Genomic DNA, 21,256 nt, shown 5'->3' with positions numbered 1-21,256 from the left:
AATGAACGAGTATATACAGTTATATGAGTAGTGTGGAGGTCTGATTAGGCAGAACAGTTGCTTTCTTTTGGATGGGGAAGATAAAATTTACATGTTGTTGTTTTACTATTTTAGAAATATGATTTGGTACAGTTTGAATTCTGCCTTTCTTGCCAGTGTTCATATTCAAGCAACTTTTTCTCCATGCTGAGTATATTTAGAGTTTTCTGCTTCTGGAAGTTAGCAGTTCTCAGCATACTAAACAGAAAATGTAATCCTTTTAATTGGCTAGTGTTTGAGATTACAATGTCAGAGAAACCATGAATCCAAACTTCAATTGGCCCACTTCTCTAAATGCTGACCAAGCTAGCAAATTTCTGTCTTTTCTAATAGTCTCTTAAAAATAATTGAAATTAGCTTGGAATGAATTTTGGTAACATTTTAGTGCTTCCGAAAAGAAATAACTCTTAGCATAAGACATGTTTAGATATAGTGTGAGGAAACATTGTGAAAGCTTCCTTTGACAATGCAATGCCTCCACTCTTCCTTTAGTTAATTACTTAGGGCCAAACTTTCAGACTTGGTGTCCGAAAGTTACACACCTACTGCCGAAGACTTGCCATTCCCACTGAAGTCCCTTTTTTAAAAGTTTATCTGCTTAGGCCAGTTGCCTAGTTTGTATTTTCACATCCCTCACACCTCTTGCTATTGTGAGACTATGGTTAAGATGACTGTGAAATGTACACTTCTCACATGTCAGTTGTTATTTACTATTGGTGTGCAAAGCTAATTGCAGTCCTAGAAAGATCACATGCATGTATCTGCACAAGTAACATGATGTATCTCTATGTAATGTTTGTATCTTTCTATTTGTTTCCCTTATCTGCAGAGTTCTATATGAAGGGAAGGAACGTGTAATTTTAGGCTGTGAGGTGATCCAAGCTACTCCCTATGGTCGATGTGCCAATGTTAACAACAGTTCAGCTACTTCCCAACGAATCTTTATTACTTACCGAAGGGCTCCTCCAGTACGGCCTCAGAATTCCTTGGCTGTAACAGATATCTGTGTTATTGTTACCAGCAAAGGAGAAACGCCTCCCCATACGTTCTGCAAAGTTGATAAGAACTTAAATTGTGGCATGGTGAGAATAAATGTCATTTTAAAACTTTAGACTTTTCTGAAACAAAAAGGAACAAAACAGGAAGGCTTTTGGACTCTTTTTAATGCTGTTATTAATGCATTTATTCTACTGTGTCAATATATTTTCATTCTCAGTATGACTTATGTTATGTTAGTTTTGTAGTTCTTGTTGTTTCAATTTTTTCCTTAGACGCTTCTGCTAGGATTATCTCCATTAACTAACTAGTGATTTTTCTCAATTTGCATGTTGACACACCATTCCCCTTTAAAAGAAAAAGGGAAAAACAAACCTCCTTAGTGGTATTTAAGGGCCAGTACAAAAAACCACTGTAAACACCATGTCTTTACCTCTATTTACTGATAACACTTCTTTATTTAAAAGTCAGAGAATCCAGTTCACTGCTTATATTTCTTGCTTGGACTTTCTGTTGGACAGTACATCAATGAAATTAGTTTTACTTTTTGTTTATAGTCTGCTTTGCCTTCAGTTTCTGAGCTGTAGAGTACACTTAAAATTTAGATCGACCTAGCTATGTTACTTGCAGTGTGAAAAACTCCTGAGAATTGTAGTTAAGCTGCCCAAACCCTGGGTGTAGATCTGGCTAGGTCAACGCAACCTAGCTATGGCCACTCAGGGCAGTGAATTACCTACATTGATGGAGAAACCCTTTCCAGAAATGCCTATGCTCAACAGTGTGCTGCAGCTGTGCTGCTGTAGTGCCAATAGTTTACATGCCCCTAGTGCAGCACTCCTTTAGTTTTCAAACACTGCAGGGAAATCTGTTTTTAAAACACTTATATACATTGTCATACCCCAAGCCCCAAAACACAAACCAAACACTGTGGAAATATTTCCATTGGTCACAGATTCTGTAAAAGCTTATTATGTCCCTCTAAGGGTCTGACTTTAATGACAAAAGGAAGGAAATGCAGAAGTGAAACCTGCAGTTACTTTATTTCAACTGTACCTGTTCCATTGTTTGTTGGCCACAGAACAGTGGGTGTTTCTTTTTACTTATGACCTTTGATAAAGGGCACACTATTAACTCTGAATTTCCTGATGTGTTGTTACTTGTTGGGCTGATGAACACCAACGTTTCCTCTAACATTTTTTATTTAAATGTCTCTGCTTTGAGTATAATTGTAAATAGGTTCAAACACTTAACCTGTACTGCTCCATTCAGATGCTATCTCTGTGGGTTTTGATGAGATTTAATTTGTGTCTTACAGTGGGGGTCCAGTGTGTACCTCTGTTATAAGAAGTCTATGCCGGCTTCTAACTCAATAGCATATAAAGCTGGTAAGTTTTTTTTGCAAATAAGAGCACCTAAATATATTAGGAGAAGTACATAAGTGTCCTGCCTAACTTTATTTTAAATTATTCTTTCAACTTATTAACTTTGCTCTCAGGGTAGAGATCCAATATATAACTATTGACAAATGTCAACTAAAATGAATTCCTATAATCTTTTCCTCAGCTTATCCCACTTCCCCGGCAAAATCCTGAGTAAACATATAAAGCTTGTACCTAGCTCTAAAGGTAGATCATGTTGGCCTTTGTTGAACAAGCTAAGATTAGAGTTCAGGGTCCACCACTGAGAAGAACCTCACTTTAGCTCCCTGTTGGTCAAATCTAGTGACTCCCAGCAGAAGCATCTGAGATGTACTGTGTAGACAGGGGGGAATTAAATGATGAAAGGCTGTAGAGAGCAAACACAACTTCATAACTGCCCAGGCTTATGCGGCTCCATGTGTGATGTTTCTCACCATTTGAGAACAAGTAGTCTACCCCCCACAGACATGCATGCTGAGAGCAGATGGCCATGAGGCAGGAGCCTAGTCCTATGCACCCTTCAGTAGCAGGTGTGGGGTTTGTAGGAGCCAGGATGATGGAGACTGAGAGTGCCAGGGAGAGGTGGTGTTTGGGAAGTTGAAGGGGGGGCCCTAAGGTAGTTTGAACGGGGGCATAGCTGAGAGTGTTGATTGTTGAGATGAGGTTTAAAAAACCATGGCAGAAGCCTGGAATAGCTACCTCTCAGCTGGCTTGAATTTAACAGGAGGAGCAGTGAGAGCGGAGGGTTAACTACATTGGCTGCTTGTTATTCATTGCCATAGGTGAAGAAACTGCAAGAGAATCCCAGCAGACTACCTGAATAAGTTATATTTTAGCAGGGCTGTGGAGAGGCATTGAATTACTGTCACGTGTCTGGGTGCCTTGTGAGCTGCCTGATACTTAGCTTTTTTTTCTTAACTTTTAATTGCACTTGGAAGGAAATTGGAAGCCAATTCAGACTGAGGAGATCAGGTGTAATACACTACCAAATGACTACCAGTATTACAAGTATTTGGCTGTGTTCTGTACTGTCTTTGCTGCTTGTTTCCTTTATTTTTATGGCTTCCCTTGGCAGACTCTGCAGTCAGGTATCCTTAACTCAGTTTAGCAAGCACTTGTATTTGCTTTTAGTGAGCAAAAACCTCTTTATTTTGTTGTTGTTTGTATTTTTGGGGATGGTGGGGAGTAAGAAATGGTTGGAGATTCCAGACAACCTTTTGTTTTTATTTGTGTGTTCCTCACAACCATCAGAGCATTTTGCATATACCATGGAAGCTAGGTGCATTTCTTCTGTCCTCTTCTGCAATCTCTTCACCTGTTTTAAGTGAAGGAGAGGGACTGAGGAATGTCCCAACCAAGAACTGGCTGGGAAATTTCTTTGTGTAAATCTGTCTGCGAATTACACTAAAATAGTGGCAGTAGCATTAGGTTTTTTTTAAAAAAAAGAGACTTTCCCAGTTGGGCTTATGGAGCAAAAGACAACAGAAGTCTAGGGACAAGCCTCTTCCTTTGCCCATTGAATGGAATAAATTGCCAACATTTATTTCCTGAGTGGAGTTGGAAATCATAGATGCTAGGGTGGATGATGCTATATAATAACCAAGATAAGTGACATTGGTATGCTGGTACTTCTGCACAAAGTTTCTAGGAATTCAGGAGTATCTGTCAGCCAGAAATACTGTGCAAAAGGTATTCAGTTGTCACGCGTCTGTACCTTAATCCTACCAAAGAATTAACATAAATTAATTAAAGTTTTTAAGTAGACAGCCTGTCAGTGCATTCATGTTTCTATTCAATGGAACATTAATTCTGCTCAGTGAGGCATTGCTAGTGTAGAATAAGTTTTAAGCAGCTCTTATGTAGTTTAAAGACAGATACTCGGTTTCAAAGTTTACAATTTGGAATTGTTTGAACTGTTACAAAAAGTGAGTTTTAAGCGTACATGGATATTTGAAATCCACATTAGATTGTTTAGTCTTGTGCAGTTTAACAGACCGTTGTTTTGTTCAAGGCTTGCAGAGCATTGAAAATGCACTTGTCAATCTTTCTTTCTTTTTCCCCAAAAAGGTTTAATTTTCAGATATCCAGAGGATGATTATGAGTCATTCCCATTGTCAGAATCTGTACCTCTTTTCTGCCTTCCTATGGGAGCCACTATTGAATGCTGGGATCCTCAAACCAAATACCCACTACCAGTGTTTTCAACGTTTGTCCTGACTGGTTCTTCTGCAGAAAAGGTATGATTGAGTAGTGTGTTCATTGTTGTTTTTTTTTAAATGGTTGATATCAGGACTTATCCAAAGCTAGAATTCAATTGGTATTGAGAGAAAATAAACATTGCTTCTTTAGTATTTGAGGAATTTCAGTTATCCTACTGAATGTCTGTCATCTATGCCCTTTGGATTTATTGTGGAAAGAGGAAATACAAATCCTCCTGGTCACTTGTGACTGACTGTAGCTAAAATAATCTCCTTTCCCCTGCAAGTAATTAGTCTTGCTTCTAGAACTTTGGGGTAATTCTGAAATATTATGTCCAAAATACACAAAAAAGCATGTAGGAAACCAACCCCTTCAAAAGTTTTTTGTTTTGTTTTTTTTTTCCTTACTTAATTGGCCTCTTAGAGTTGGTAGGGCAACTCCCACCTTTTCATGCTCTGTATATATATATATATATATATATATCTCCTCAATGTATGTTCCATTCTATGCATCCAAAGAAGTGGGCTGTAGCCCACGAAAGCTTATGCTCAAATAAATTTGTTAGTCTCTAAGGTGCCACAAATACTCCTGTTCTTTTTGCAGCCCCAAAATGAACACTGGCGTGATAGTGCCTATGCTGAGCTTGAGGGGCTGAGCCCATAGGAAGGCTGGCAGGAAGGAAATAATATGAAGAGGCTTTTTTTGTGGTGTTTAGTCCTATGGGAATGAAGCATACAGTTATGGTTCCATAGAACTAAAATTGCAGGACCGGGTGTATCAGGAAATCCAAACTCTCACTCCATGTGGGGAAAATAAGTTGTAATCCATCTCTAGAAAAGATGTTCAACTAAAAAGAGGATCTTCAGTTGCCTCATTTATAATATTTACGTTTAGTTTCTGTTGATCTCATACCACAGTACCTGGCTCTAATATTGCTCCATGGTCATCCAAGAAGCTGCAAACCATTTCTCCACTTTAGTAATCCTTGTTGACCAAAGGACAAGTGAAACCTGTATCAATCTTTTGTTCCTTTATAAGGAACATATTTTAGTCTATCAGTTACTAATCTTGCATTCTCAGTTTTCCAGTATATCTCAATTAACATGAAACTTTGGCAGGCAAGGTTGGGAGTGTCAGGAAAAGTCAGTCTTGTGTCAAAAGTCTATGTAAAATGGGTTCTAATATTCAAGCTCCTGTGTAGTTTAGTTTTATGTGTCGTATAACCACCACATGGAAATGTTCATAAACAGAACAGTTTTCTAAACTGGTTTGAGTTGTGTAGAAGGTGCCATTTCATAGCATAGAAGCTCTAGGTTCCTTCTGGATGTTGTTAGTTTATTATATGTAAACTTTTTGGGGCGGGGCAGGGGGAGAGACCGGAGAAATATTAAAAAAACTTAAAAATTCATATTTCTATATTCATAAGGATGCTTTAATATAGAACGAAATATTTCTTTTGTATGCGTTTGTGTGTATGTTGTGTCTAGGATCCCCAGCCATGGACTAGAGCCCCATTGTGGTACTTATGGACTAGAGCCCCATTGTATAAACAAATAGCAAAAAGAATGAAGAGTACTTTAAAGAAATCCAAACCCAACTTTCTGTTTAATGTTGGGCACAACCATTTGCTTGTTTGTTTTTTATTCATCCTTCAGGTGTATGGTGCTGCTATTCAATTTTATGAGCCTTATTCCCGGGAGCTGCTAACAGAAAAGCAGTGTGTGCAGCTGGGTCTCCTGACAGCTGTGGAGAGAAAAGTGGTTACTTCCAAATCCATCAATTCCAACACGTGCATCTGCCTTCTCTCTCACTGGCCTTTCTTTGAAGCCTTTCGAAAATTTCTTATGTTCATCTACAAGCTCTCTGTCTCTGGGCCTCATCCTCTTCCAATTGAAAAGTATGTTTGGCACCTTCCAAATAAATTAATGTTTCAAGGCACTTAAATGTAGATGTAGCTCAAAAAATGAGGTGACCATATGTAAATGGCACCTTCTTACTTGGTGTATTTGTTCTGTACTCTTGACTGTACTAAGTGGCTTATATTGAATTGACAAAAATTATTTGTTCCTACTGTTAGCACTACTGCAGAGCCAATATGGCTGTGAAGAATGAACTGGATATTTTCCTGCTTCATTTATTAATGCTCTATCTTCATGTTCTCTTACTAGTGACAGAAGGGGCAAAAAAACAGCTAGATTTTTAAATCCTTACTTTAGATTTTCAGCACTGCAATTTAGAAAAATAAATCTGTTCTTTTAAAACGAATTGATTTGGAATGAAGTCACTGAGGGTATAAACAGGGAACCATAAGGGTATTTAAAGAAAATGCATATTTAGGCTATTTTGAAAATCAGCAATTAATGTAGAGTGGTCACGACCATCTCTATAAGGAACAAGATTTCGTGGCTTCCATCATATGCCTAATAAACTAATTCACAATAAGAGTGGCATTGTGCTGGAATATTGATACTTACAGAAATGGCACACTTCAAGAAATGACACTTTTAGGGAGACCATGTCATTGGTTTTATTGGTTACATTTCATCAGAAGATCCAGTGTAGACTTTGGTGCTCTTCCGCCCGTCCCTTTTTTTGTTTGTTTTTTGTTTTTGGAAAGGACATCTAAAAGTCAATATGCCGCTTGGTGGTATCTTTTGTGTCTCCCACTGTGCCCTTGAGGTGCCAGAGCTGCTAATACTTACTTTCTTTATGCGCTAAGAATGTGTAAAAGGAGATATTTTTGTAGCAATTTATGTACGGATAAGGAGGTCTTTGGAGCATTTTTATGAATCTTAACTAAATGATCTCTGTATAACCCATTGCAAGTAGTGAAGACCATATTAGACAACTGTGTATGTTTACTGAGTACAGAGGAGACTGTAATCCTATTAATGGGAAGCTACATTTGGATGAGTCTGACCTGTAGATCAGCACTAATACTTGATTCCTGTCATCAGTGAAACTGTTCTCTGTGCCTCCTAACTACCAATTTACCAGACTGAGACTGGAAATTTACTAGTTCTTGGTTATTCAGATTAGTGATTATGGAATAATATGCTATTATGTTTTGGGATGGGCTATTATGTTTTTTTAAGATGGGGCTAATAACTAATGCATCTCTCCTTTTAGGACAGGTGTTAGAGTAACTTTGCTGTACAATTACAGCCTAAAAATGCTTGAAACATAGAAATCATGGTATAAGCTACAGTTTATCTGTTAAGGTATGGTGTGTGCTGCTAAAATGGTAATTGAATTAGTAATGTAGCTAGATTCAAATACCACCTACAATATTAAAAGTAGTGATTTAAGAATTTGTATATTTGAAAACTATAAGCTATTGGAGCTTTTAGTTCCATGTTGTGTAATCATTTCTCAAAAATAAGTGCAGATGATCTTAAATTGATAGTTCCCAGTCCCCTGGGGATTTTTCCCGTGATGGGGTTTTTACAGTGGTTTGAGATTAGAGAATATCATATTGTATCAATCTGCTCAGTAATCTCCTGACCTAACCACAACCAATGAAAAGATCTCAGATGACTTAATTTTAATTGAGAATGGAGTATGACTGGCTATTAGCGATGAAGTTAGTTTGGATGAAATGTAGGATTAACGTCCATCGAGATTAGTTAATGACACTGACAACCCCTGCCCCCTCCACACCCCAAAATTCCTCTCAAACTAGGCTCTGAGGGAGGTGAGAGTAACTTTACCAGTGTTCCACTTATTTAAATAAAATATTGAGGAAGCTGCATTCATCAATGAAATATAGAGCTTTTGACTTCTAGACTGCCAGTTCGAATCCAGCCCAGGGTCTTTAATGACCAAGTGTTACCACTGTTTTACAGCTATTAACCATACTACAGTGTTTGAGAGTGTGATGGTCTGTGTCCAGTTCTTAGTGGGCAAGTGTCAAAGTAATTAAACTGCCATAGTTAGTGCTAATTGACCCCCTTATTGGCTGCATGTCATAGGGATGAGTGAACTGTTAAGAACGTTGATAATGGAGAAGCCGAGAATTTGGCCAGGAAACTATCCCTCTTGGAAGTCACGCCTATGAAAGGTTGAGGCACATAAGTGTGAAGCATGACAAAACTCACTGTTTAAAGTGAGCTAGCAGGCAATGAGAAATGCCCTACTATCATTAGAGTATGGTGGTAGTGGTCCATTTTTCATAATTTTTTGAGGGGGAGGGGTAAGAGGTTGTGTTCAGAGGGACAATGCCATGTCATTTAATCCCCAGATTAAATGTTCTTGTTTTGCAAGTACACCTCTACCTCGATATAACGTTGTCCTCAGGAGCCAAAAAATCTTACCGCATTATAGGTGAAACTACGTTATATCGAACTCGCTTTGATTCACCGGAGTGCACAGCCCCGCCTCCCCAGAGCGCTGCGTTACCGTGTTATTTCCAAATTTGTGTTATATCGGGTCGCGTTAAATCGAGGTAGAGGTGTAGTATGCAGTGTCCTTTTTTTTTTTTTACCTTCGCTTAGTGTTTATTTGGAAAAAATATTCACTGCAATAAAAAAAATCTACATTTGCCATAGGTTCTAAACACACACACAACCTGAGCATATGGTATTAATAATCAGAATACATTTTGTAGGCATGGTAAGTGGCCTCTTTTAACACATTTATTTTTAAAATGGCATCTTAACTTTGAATTTTAAAACGTGTACCTATCACCGGTTGTCTCATATGCTGAATAATGGATGCGTGACACAATATTATAGTTAAATGCAGTTTCCTCTTGCTGTAGGACGCTTGAGGAATCTCTTCTTTGTTGTCCTACAGCAGTTAGGTGTGTATGTGACTTTGCAAACCTTTCTCTGGACTGCTTTAAAGGAGTTTAAAAAACAAGGGGGGCGGGGGAGAAAGAGAGAATCTGTAAAAGCAAACCTGATGAAAGGCTGTCTGCTATACTTAATTTGCTGAATTGAAAACTGTTTTTGTTTTTTAATATTCTTTTCAGGCACATATCCCATTTCATGCACAATATACCTTTCCCTTCACCTCAAAGACCAAGAATCCTTGTACAGGTAACCAAAATATCTACTACTTTTTCTGGTTATAAAGGTGGGGTGGCCCTTCTGCCAGGCACTGAAAGTGTGGGTTCTTCCTTTGGGCTTCTGTCTTCCGCCTTAGAGCTACTCTTTACACAAAGGGCCAAATGCTCCTTTCTTAGAGCTCTGTAAATTTGGAGTAGTGTACTTGAAAGTCCAGGGGAGCTCTTACAGATTTACAATCATGAAACTGGCAGTAGAATGTTCTTCTGGTTCCTCAAATTTCCATTACGTACCTCTTTATTTTGTAGGCACCTTTTACTGTACCATATTTCTTCTTTCCCCTACCCACCCACCTTGAAGTCTCTTAGATGAGCCACTTCTCTTAAAGTATCTGTAGTGCCACTCTGTTAATCACCAGGCAGCGGGTGAATGGTCAGTGCTATGTCACAGCCTGTTTCTTGTAATTTCTGTGAGTTGTCTCAATGATTACTCTGGGCCTTCTGTTCACTGGGTCAAGAAGTTTCAAGGGTTATCCCTGATAATCTCTCTGCATAGCATTGTGACATACTGTCTTTAGTGTGCCTGCTGTGCCATCAGAATATTCTGTCGTAAACTTTGATTGGAATATTGTACTTTCTTGAGTTGCCACATAAATCCATTGAATGTTTTCACTTTTTCAGCTTTCTGCCCATGATGCATTAATATTGTCTCAACCAGTTTCTACACCCTTGCCACTCAGGTAACATTAACAATGTTTTTAAATTCTATACGGCTTATTGATTTTTTTTTTTAAATGGGCTGGGGATGAAGCATGAGAGAGAGAAAAATTTTACCATACTATGATTTAAATCTCAGATAATTATAAAAGATCAAATATATGTACACTGTATATTTATAACACAGTTTGTGTGGAAAAGTAGTGTACAAACCCCAACACATATGAGGGAGTAATATGGCTTGAATACTTAACTATATATGAATAGCCGATGATTGCTTGCTGGCTCACTGTAGGATCTCTTTCGAGCAGAGATTCCTAGCTCAGAGCGATTATTTTTTAAATAGTTGATATTTTGGTAACTGAGTTTTACATCATGATCTCCGTATTCTGCTTTTGTAACAGACTATTTGTTGTTCTACTTGCTCACCTCCCCCCCCCCTCCTAATCCATGAGAGCGTGTACAGTGCTGGTGGCCACAATCAAGTAGTGTGCATACATGTGCAAGCACAGTGAAAGGAGTCTAAAGATGTATTTGTATAGTCATAGGGGCTGGCATGTTCTCTGCAAAAGCAGTCTGAACCCTTCTCTTTTCTGGAGCCCTGTACACACAGTTTAAATTTGTCGTATACATATTTATATTTACATATTTCCTTTTTAGTTTTACACTTCAATCAACCTTTGTTCAGACTGGAAAGCAGATATTTTCTCTGGAAACTTTGTTTTTATAATATACCTCCTATGCTGGAGGATCCCAAAGAGTTATTTGCAAATGACAAGTGTTGAGCACCTTTGGAATGTATCCACCTTAATGGTGGAGAATAGCAGCCAGTCAGCAAACTGCACAGTTGCGTGGTGCATAAAGAGACACTTTTGCTCCAGCACAGGAGGGTAGACCCCATCTCTTTTGTTTGAAGTGTCAAGCATCTTTAATGTCCACACATCATTTACCCAAAACAAAACAAAAAAACCCCACAAACTAAACTGCATGGAATTTAACTTGTATCATCTCTGAAATATGAAGGATTGAGCTGACCCAGCTGCAATTAGAATCTGTGATGTTAGACCCCTGGAATGAATGGGTATAGTTTTTTGATGAACTGATTGAATTATTCCATCCTAAACAGTGATGCCAGATATCTGCATAGCTGGAACATTCACTAGCTAAACAGGCCTTCCTTTCATAATGCCTATTTTATTTCATAGCAAGTTTGGCTGATGGCTGCTCATGCACGTAACAGGAAACTCAGAAACATTGACACAGAACAATTTACTGAAGCTATTTTCAAGAGGTTCCCTTGGATTTAGTTTCTGTTTGCAATAGTGAAAATCCTGTAGTGAGGTGGTGGTTATTGACTAGCTATTCATAATGACATGAATTGAAGCCAACAACTCCTCTCAGCCTGTCATAGTTCCCAGTAAATGCCCAGCATTTTGATTGCTGTTGCTGTAGCAATTATTATATCTGTAGCTGTATGTTGAACACTGTTTGGATCCAAATAATCTTCTCTTCTTTTCCTAGTGGAGCAAACTTCAGTACTTTGCTGATGAATCTTGGACCAGAAAACTGTGCTACTTTGTTACTCTTTGTATTGCTAGAGGGCAAGATCCTACTGCACTCTCTGAGACCAGCTGTACTGACTGGAGTAGCTGAAGCTGTAGTCGCTGTAAGTCTAGGATGTTCTGTACAGTAGTGAATGAATGAAGTCATTGCTGACTCCACAGTGCAATTTTTCATTATGATTTCCATTCTTTTTCATCACCAGTTGGAGTTGACCCCAGATCCCCTCCTTTTAGTTTGAAAATGCTCATGCCTAGTCTCAGCCAAACTATGACAGAAAGAGCTTGCAATCTTTGTGTTACTGTGTTTATATTTAAATGCCACTGTTCTTTGTTTTATTTAAGTTGCTGACTCTTTGCAGTCCTTGACAATTGCTTCTGGGGTATTTAATGGTTGATGCTTTCCAAGGTAATGGAATGCTGACTTCTTCGGAGGTCAGACACCACAAATAGCAGGTCAGAGGTCCTAGAGAAAGGTCTGTGTGTCCTTCAGGAGCGGTATCACAGGAAATCTTTGGGCAGAAGGAAGGTAGCTGGGAGTTGGGAGCTAACTCTTACAGACTCTCTAGAGATCTATACATCCAAATTCAAATGCCTCAGGAGACACTGGAGATGTACTTTTGAACCAGATGTCTTTCCTTATGCCAATAATACTGGTCTTTTGTGGGTTAAATTAATGGAACCTGTTTAAAAAAAAAAACACTTTTGAGTTATTAGAATGACACAGAAAAACACTTGTATAAACTCACATGGCTCAATCAACTCTTGTTGAAATAAACAGTCCCTTTTCTGAATCAAAATTAATTGCAAGAAACTTCAGCCTGAAACTTGAGAAGAAACCTCCTCTGAACCTCTCTCTTTAGCTTTACAGTTCTCTTGAGTCCTATGCTTATGATGTTCATGATATCTCTATTTGATGGGGGAATAGCAAAGTTTGAAGCTCAGATCTTCTTTGGTTTCTGAAATCTTTTGTTAATGCCATATTGTTCACACTTCAGTGCAGCTATATTTTTCCTTTTTGGGGGGGGTTCTTATCAACATTTTTTTTAACTTTTTTAGTAGAATGTTTGCAGATTAGGTTAAATCAAGTTAACAATATACTGTTCAAGTGCATTTTCACTTCCAGTGCAAAGCAAATTAAATATGGGTGTATCAGTGAGGATATTGCAAGCACAGTTGGTGAAGGAACTGTAGCAGAAATCCATGAAATTCCTGCTTACTCAGTGCATTTTTCTGAGGCCTTCAAGAGTGGCTAATATATTTAATATTTGACTGTAAATTAATATGTGATTGCCCTAAATAGCTGTTTTACAGCAGTGGCATTTTGTGAATGTCCATTATGATTAGGTCTGTTATAACCATTAAAGCTATTGGAATTGCTGCAGTTTGTTGTGCAGCCTTTAAAAAGTGCAGTGAGAAACCTGTGAGGCAATCTTGACAGTGGCTTGAGTTGTTGACTTTAACACTGCTCTTAGTATTTTTGTTTATTTCCTGTATTCACCAACTTCACTTGTTTTTTATTGTATGCTATCTGTGTTGTCCTGTTTAATACATGGGTTTCATTTCATTTTTCCTTCAGATGATATTTCCATTTCAATGGCAGTGTCCGTACATCCCCCTGTGTCCTTTGTCTCTGGCAGCAGTGCTCAGTGCTCCTGTTCCATTTATAGTTGGAGTTGATTCACGATACTTTGATCTGTATGATCCACCACAGGATGTTGTTTGCATTGACTTAGACACAAACATGGTATACCTGTAAGTTTTGGGGTTTTTTTTTTAAACTTTTACTGATTTTTATATAGGGATCCAGAAATCCCTAAAGTAACCAATAAGGAGACATGTGTACAGGGGTTCTCAAACTTTTGTACTGGTGACCCCTTTCACATAGCAAACCTCTGAGTGCGATCTCCCCTTATCAATTAAAAACACTTTTTAATGCATTTACCACCATTATAAATGCTGGCGGCAAAGTGGGGTTTGGGGGTAAGGCTGACAGCTCGTGACCCCCCCCCATGTAATAGTCTCGCGACCCCTTGAAGAGTCCCGACCCCCAGTTTGAGAACCCCTGGTATAGAAGAATGTTTCATCAGCCTTTCTCTCTCTGCTGTTGCTAATGTTTCATAGCAAACCAAAATGTACCAAATCGGCCTCTTGGGCTAAATTCAGAAGTGTGATGCAAGTGGTGGTGTAAATCTGAGTGGGGAAGGGTTGCTGTATCATAATTTGAGGGGGGTGGAATTGTAGGGCAGAAAAATCAAGTGATCAGAAGGTGTAAACTAAACTTTGGGAAGGGCCTCCATCTTATACCATCCTGTTGGTTGCTTTCCCTGCTGCAATCTCACTCTTGCACCACCATTTATACCATCTTTGAATTTGGTCTATATGAGTGAAATACAATTCCAGATATGTCCTGTGAGCATACAGATGTTTAGTTTAATGTAAAACTATCAGCTGAAATAGAAATGTATTTTAAAATGCTGATGTCCACTTTTTCAGGTCCTTTGTCAAGCATGAATTCAGTCTTCCAAATCATTAGGGAAGCTTTAGTTCCTTTAGCTGGATGAGAGTTATAATGACATGAGGCATATATTGTGCAGAGGAAAAAAAAACTTCCATTAAAACTCAGACCCTTAGATTGCATTTCTAACCCTGTTGAATTTAGTATATAATAAGATGGCAAATGGGTCTGTGGAAAACAGCAGATGTGTGAGGCAGGACATGCTCTAGAGAAGAATTTTTCTGGTACTACAAAATTCAAACTCTTGAATGCTCACTAGTCAAACCACAGTTCTTTTCAAAACCACATTTTATGTACTAAGAATTACATTCAAACCATAATTCTGAAGTGGGAGGAAAATATCCGATAATGCTGCTCTGATTTTGCCTTTGGCAATATTAATTATGTAAATATTTCAGTTGAAACTATATTTCTTTCTGTTGCTCCTACATGCAATGCAATACAGACTTGATTTCTGGTTAACTTCCATTATGTTATTTCAAATACTGCACTGTATAGACAAATTAGAGGAGGAGTGACTGAAGTACATGTTGGACTAGCTGAATGACTGCATAAGCCTTTTTCTTGCTGTAATAAAGAACTCCCATTAATCTAATAATCACACGCTCTTCTGAAAATGCTAACCTACTAGTGTTAAGTGACCCCTATCCATATTGAAACTGAATGAGTAGAGTGTTTCTATCTTCAGTTTATTTTGTGCATCTCAACATTTTGCATATGGTCAGTTTTATTGTTTCCACTGTATAGTTAGTTAAATTTTCTTCTTTGTCTGTCACACAGCAACAATAGAGAGAATTTTAAGAAAGTAATTATGAGACCACAAATCTCAGAGGGATTCTGGCAGCTATGGTACCAAAAACTCCTTTTTTACAATTTTTTTTTTTAAGATGGCTAGATTTCGTGTTAACTGTGTCCCTTTAATTTTATAAACTGTGTATAAGGTATACTATGCTTCATTAACTGTTGCTGTTTTTGTGTTTTCCTTATTGTGAATGAGTTAACTAAAAGTAACTGCCTCCCTTATGCAGTTGTCTGTGCAATTCCCTTTCTCAAAGAAAAGTTGACCTTTCTTTCCTCAACATCTTTATTAAAATGATTTAAACTTAATCATTAATGTAAAAATAAGATGTTGATTAATTTAGACTTAATCAGTTAGTGAATTGTCTCATGCCTTTTAGGATTATTCCAGGCTAGTGGAAACAACAATCTTGAATGATGATGTTGGCTGTAATTGCAAACTGTACGTGTTTTCTTTTCCTCTGTGGAAATACATTTTGTGAGGTACCATGTCAAATTTTTAATTCTAATCAGATTTTCATGCTTAAACATTTGAGTTACAATTAGTCAATGGGTTTGATTCAGTTTGAACATTTTTCTTTTTTCTTCATGTCAAGTTCCTGTGACATTTATTGAAAAAAGAAGTGTTTCCTTTCAACTACTGCAGGACTCACTGTCCCTGTGGTAGTATCAAAGGAAATACTGCAGAACAATGCTACTTGTGTATTTTTTTTAAAATGTAAATATTGCAGAACTTGTTCTTAGCAGTCCATTTGGGAGACTACTACAGAAGGAATGGTGGCTAGAAAGAGGAAAATAATAGAATTGAAAGCTTTTTTTTTCTTCAATGTAACAATAGCTTAGTATTTGGTTTTGGGGTATTTTTGTTTAAAAACACTGCCAGTGGAGATTTAAGTATTCAGTCATGGAGATGTGATTCCCCAGTGTGTAGTGGTGCGGTATTAAGTAGAGATAGAGGAATTGCAAAAGGTTCAGTTCAAGTAAGCAGCTGAAAGTTTCAATAATGCGAAACTTATTTGGGCTAGTTACTGGCTTGGAAATCTTCTAGGAACTAGACTTCTTGTGAGACTCCCAGCAGTTCCTGGCACTAACTTAGTTAAAACCTGGTGCTGAAGAACAGTGGCAGAATGTAATGTTTAAAAAACCTCTCAAACTTAAAAAACAAAAACAACAAAAAAATCTTTTGGTTAAGGCAATGGACTGGGACTCAGGAGACCTGGTTTCCCTGCCCAGCTCAGTCACATAGGTTGCTGACCCCTGACATAAACCTTTCAGAAGTGCTGTGCCAAATCTTCATTTATTCACTCTCATTTAAGGTTTCGCGTGCCAGTAATATATTTTAATGGTTTTAGAAGGTCTCTTTCTATAAGTCTATAATATATAACTAAACTATTGTTGTATGCAAAGTAAATAAGGCTTTTAAAATGTTTAAGAAGCTTCATTTAAAATTAAATTAAAGTGCAGAGGCCCTCGGACCAGTAGCCAGAACCCAGGCAGTGTGAGTGCCACTGAAAATCAGCTCGTGTGCTGCCTTTGGCACGCATGCCATAGGTTGCCTACCCTGGTCTATGTTTTCAAGACTATCACCTAAAATTCTTTGCTTATTTTGGCCATTTTACTGATAGCAACTGTAGCCTCATTTTCAGAGGTGCTGAATACCTGCGTCTCCCACTGAAGTAGATTGGAGCTGTTGGTAGCTTCACCTCTGGAAATACATACCCTCCTTGTCTTTCCTCACTTGCATAATGGGGTATTTCTTTATCTCAGCAACATGTTCATGCAGAATCCAGGTCAGTGAAGTACTTTGCATGGAAGACTGTATAGAAGCGCGAAGTGTTATGAATGAATGTTATTGCTGGCTTTTATTTTATTCAAGCCTCTTTCCTTTTTCCATGGGGAGATGCATTTTATTAAATATAACAGTGCTGCTATAGTGAAGCTAATTTTGAAAGACCTTTACAGCTTAATAGAAAGGATAATATTTTTCAGAAAGACGGTCTTTTCTAGTACAACAGTCTCAACTAGTCATTGACAAGTGTCTTCTGAAAGCATTTAGTGCTAGTAGCGCCCTTATCATAGACTGATGAAGCATTATTTACTGCCAGCAAATGTTGAATGGCTTTCATTCATCCAGCGTTCTCTTTAGTGCCTGTTCTTTGTTGCTGTCAGACTATATCGGCAAAAGTAACAATGACAATCTTTTTGAGGGAGGTTGTTAGGAAAAGAAGAGTTTGGGATTTAAAAAAAAGAGTTTCTTTTTGTTTTATTTGTTGAACTGGAGAAACAGTACAGCCAATGTTGCTATAGAGAGATCAGGAAGAGAAAGTGGGAGGAGAGTTCCCTGAAAGCACAACTGCAAAGGAGGGATCACAGAATTCTAATCTTGGCTCTGACTTGCTGTCTAGTTTTTGACAGCTCTCGCTTAGATCCTCTGCCTCAGTTTCCTCATGAGTAAAATGGGAGTGATCTTGCAAAGACCCCTATGAGGCTGGGCTCATTACTTGTAAAACACTTTGAGAATGAAGAGACCAGTATGGTTGCTACGTGTTTGTTTCTTTTGTTTATAATTTCTGCAGGCAATTTTATCTCTAGTAAAATATATCTATTTTCCCCCTCCCCCCCCAAAATGAGAATTTAATCAGCTATACTAATAGTGATCCAACAATAGGTGAGCAATCCTATTACTGATGCAAAGCAACAAACGAGCATGCCTGTATCCGCCAAACTAGTAATAAATGACTGACTAGGTACTGTGCCAGCAATATCGGTTACATTCACTGCTGCAATAACTTCCCTCTTCCCTTGCTTTCCAGAAGGGAGGCACATACATGCCTACAGTTCTCAGCATTCACCCCCACCCTTTCCCTTTATTTCTTCTCTGCTAAACAAGGACTTGCATTGTAGGAACTATCTTTCTAACCAAGGAAGAACCTCCGTTTAGGCCAGTTAACTGCATTGCTCAATCAACTGTATGGCTCTCAAAGTGTATGCTGAATCCTCAGCCTTCCCAGTCCCTGCTGGCCTAGTATTGAGACTGGAAATAGACAGACATTGAATCAATGTCTATGGTACATGTGGCAGTGCAGCATATGACCATAAAGATACCAGGCAGGACCCCAATACTATTGTAATTTTACATGCCTTTTAATACTAACTACTCTGATCCTAAGTGCTATACTTACCCTTTTCTGCCATTCATCAAGCCTATATTTTATATTTATACTACAGCTATTGGATACAAACTGGAATAGGAATAGGAAGCTCAGAAAGTGAGATGAATTGTATGTTTTCATGTCAGTCAAGTGCAGATGAGCCTGATTAAATTATTTTCTTCAATGAGATAAAAGGAACTACTTTGAGATTTATTAAAGTATTGCTTTAAATGTCTAAACCAAATCTAAACAAAAGTTCTGGTTTCAGGTTAATCTGGGGTCAGATCCAAACTCAGTTTAGACTGCTATATTATTTGGAGGAAAAAAAATAGTTTTCAGTTCTGTTCTTTCTACTGTGTATTTTATTTCTACACAGAAATAAAAGTGATGAAAAGATCTTTCTCCAATGCCATTTCCTTGTTTTGGTATTGAGCCATCTTAAAAGTGAAGTAACAAACATTAAGTTTTCATACACTTACTTACTGTTCTTTTTTATTTTGCATGCATTGCTTGTTTCACTATGTAGATCGGATGATAAGAAGAGTGTGAACTGGAAACAGCTTCCTAAGAAGCCGTGCAAAAGTCTACTCAACACCTTAAGGAAATTGCATCCACAGCTGGCGTCGGGTAAAGCATGGGGATGGGAAAGAAAGCTGCCCTATGCAAGGGAATTACAATAATTTGCACAGAATATTTATTTTGCTGATACAAACCCACAGCTCTTAACAACTAAGAGCCATGGCAATAAATGTAAGGCCATCCCATTAAGTACATGGCATGAAATTTTTGCACTTTTACTTTGTTATCATTCTGAACTTTAAACCGTACGAAGATTCTTTCAAGTTCTGAACATAGATGAGGCTGTCAAAAGGGAGTTATGTTTAAAACACAGTTCAAACAAAGCTCCCACTGAACCACATTTTGGAAATGAATCTGTCATGTTCGTGTTAAACCATTACTCTGAACGATTGCCAAGATAACTGAAAAAATGCTAAGGGTATGAAGGCAATACATTTTCAACCATATTTACATAGCTTGCTGAAAATGTGAGTATAAAAGTCCAATAAGTAGCTTAAACTCTGACCAAATATTTGTAGGGAAATTATGCGTTTTGTTCAGTGAATAATTTCTTATTTTGACTTGGCCCTGTCCAAACCAACTGTTTGGCAGGAGCCACATTCAAACTATTTTCAGACGCTGCTGCCTTTGGAGTATAGCTAGGACCTTTCAATATAAAGTTCTAAGTTGATTTAATAATACACACCTTACACTGAACTGAGGTGGTGGTGCTGGCTCCTGTGTCACAAACATATAAAGACTGTAAAATAAAGGAAACATTCAAACAGAAATAATATGCCATGATGTAAGGAATTAAATGACTTTCTGCCTTTCCCTCTATTTTCAATAAGCTTTCAGTGAAAGCCTTGTGCATAGCTTGCCCTTTCTTTGAGTTCTCTCAGCAGGATGCATTAAAAGTCAGATGTTATAACTAATACAAAACTGCTATAGGCTCAGTTCCAAATTTCACTGGAGCAGAGGCAATGGTGTACATAAAATTGGGTTAATGCTTTTATTCTTTTTCACTACACATATTAAGTTAACACTGCTAAGGGAAAAAATGTCATAAAGATAGCATAGTAATGGATTTCTCTTGTGGGTGTAGGAAAAAAGCCTGTCACACTCAGTTTTAGAAGACCGAAGCCCCTTCGTAACACAGTAAACTACAATCGTAGTATTATAACAGCTCATACAAAAATGTCTTGATATTCTAGTTTTTTCTCTTAAATTTCACAGAAATCTTAGAAATGGACTGAGATAGAGATGATATTGATATTACGGGGTTGAAGCAAGGCCACCTGCAGAGTGACAAAATAAAAAAAATGTAGCAACATAGCATACTGGGGTAAATTTTTAGCACCTCTCATCTACTTGTGCTTTCACAAAACTGTGAGAACATATGCATGTGCCCACTCATTACAAGTGTAAACCCTGCATGCCACCTGGCTGTTTCTAACACTTTACTGCACAGAGATATTAGAATTTTTAATATGTGCAGGCACTTCTATGTGCATATGCAATTTTACAATACATAATAGGGAAGCCAGATGGTGAGTGAGGTGAAAACTTGAATTTTAATGTTGATTGTGTACTGATCCATTGCAAAATGATAAAATTCAGTTTAGGAGGTGACAGTGTTGAAATGGATCCCACTTTAGTTATCTAATATCCAAGCAGGACTGGCTGGCTTGCGAAAAAGAGATTGCTTGTAGCTGTTTTAATCTGGCCCAGATGATGATAGGGAATGGAAATAGATGCCATTTAATGGTTCTTCAGTGGCCCACATGAAATAAGTTAGTAGTGTCAGGATTAGCAGAGGATCTTACTTTCCTGTATTGTCATTCTGACAACTTTCAGGAATGCTAAGTATAAAAGGAAAGAAAAATCTGTCTTGAGTGTTCCTAGGATAGTCTGTTTTAATGTCATCCATAATAAAGCTCACTTTCCCTTTGCTCTTGTTTCTAGTTCACAGAAAGACCCAAGAAGGCTCTGCGGTGGAGATGACACCTATAGAGGCAGATTTCTCCTGGCAGAAGAAGATGACAGAACTTGAGATGGAGATCCAAGAGGCTTTTCTACGCTTCATGGCGTCTATTTTAAAGGGGTATAGAACATTCCTCAAGCCTATTACCCAGGCACCTTCAAATAAAACTACTGCTGCTGATTCCTTGTTTGACCTTCAAGGTGAGGCTGTCCTGGATCACATCAAGGCAGGGTTAGTGTTGTGGTGATTATATTAGTGCCCACAGGCCCAGTGAGGGTCAGGGTGTCATTATGCTAAGTGCTGTCCAAATGCA

The 21,256-nt window shown here is 38.0% G+C and overlaps 1 protein-coding gene across 7 annotated transcripts in view; it reads left to right on the top strand.

The window, feature by feature from the left end:
- The window catches only part of DENND4C (DENN domain containing 4C), a 105,084-nt gene that overhangs the window by 41,916 nt on the left and 41,912 nt on the right, over positions 1-21,256 (top strand). For 6 of the 7 annotated variants that reach the window (XM_050944089.1, XM_050944086.1, XM_050944087.1 and 3 more), the window contains 10 exons: positions 869-1,121; positions 2,351-2,420; positions 4,521-4,690; positions 6,308-6,549; positions 9,625-9,691; positions 10,339-10,397; positions 11,896-12,040; positions 13,513-13,688; positions 18,928-19,028; positions 20,925-21,143. In XM_050944089.1, coding sequence (XP_050800046.1) covers positions 869-1,121; positions 2,351-2,420; positions 4,521-4,690; positions 6,308-6,549; positions 9,625-9,691; positions 10,339-10,397; positions 11,896-12,040; positions 13,513-13,688; positions 18,928-19,028; positions 20,925-21,143 — 1,502 coding nt within the window. The remainder of the gene's footprint in view (positions 1-868; positions 1,122-2,350; positions 2,421-4,520; positions 4,691-6,307; positions 6,550-9,624; positions 9,692-10,338; positions 10,398-11,895; positions 12,041-13,512; positions 13,689-18,927; positions 19,029-20,924; positions 21,144-21,256) is intronic. The other variant, XM_050944092.1, reaches the window with a different exon arrangement.

Source organism: Gopherus flavomarginatus, chromosome 3, assembly GCF_025201925.1.
Source record: "Gopherus flavomarginatus isolate rGopFla2 chromosome 3, rGopFla2.mat.asm, whole genome shotgun sequence".
Lineage (NCBI taxonomy): Eukaryota > Metazoa > Chordata > Testudines > Testudinidae > Gopherus > Gopherus flavomarginatus.
Note: the sequence above shows the minus strand (reverse complement) of the source record. Positions and strands in the feature narration are given on the sequence as shown.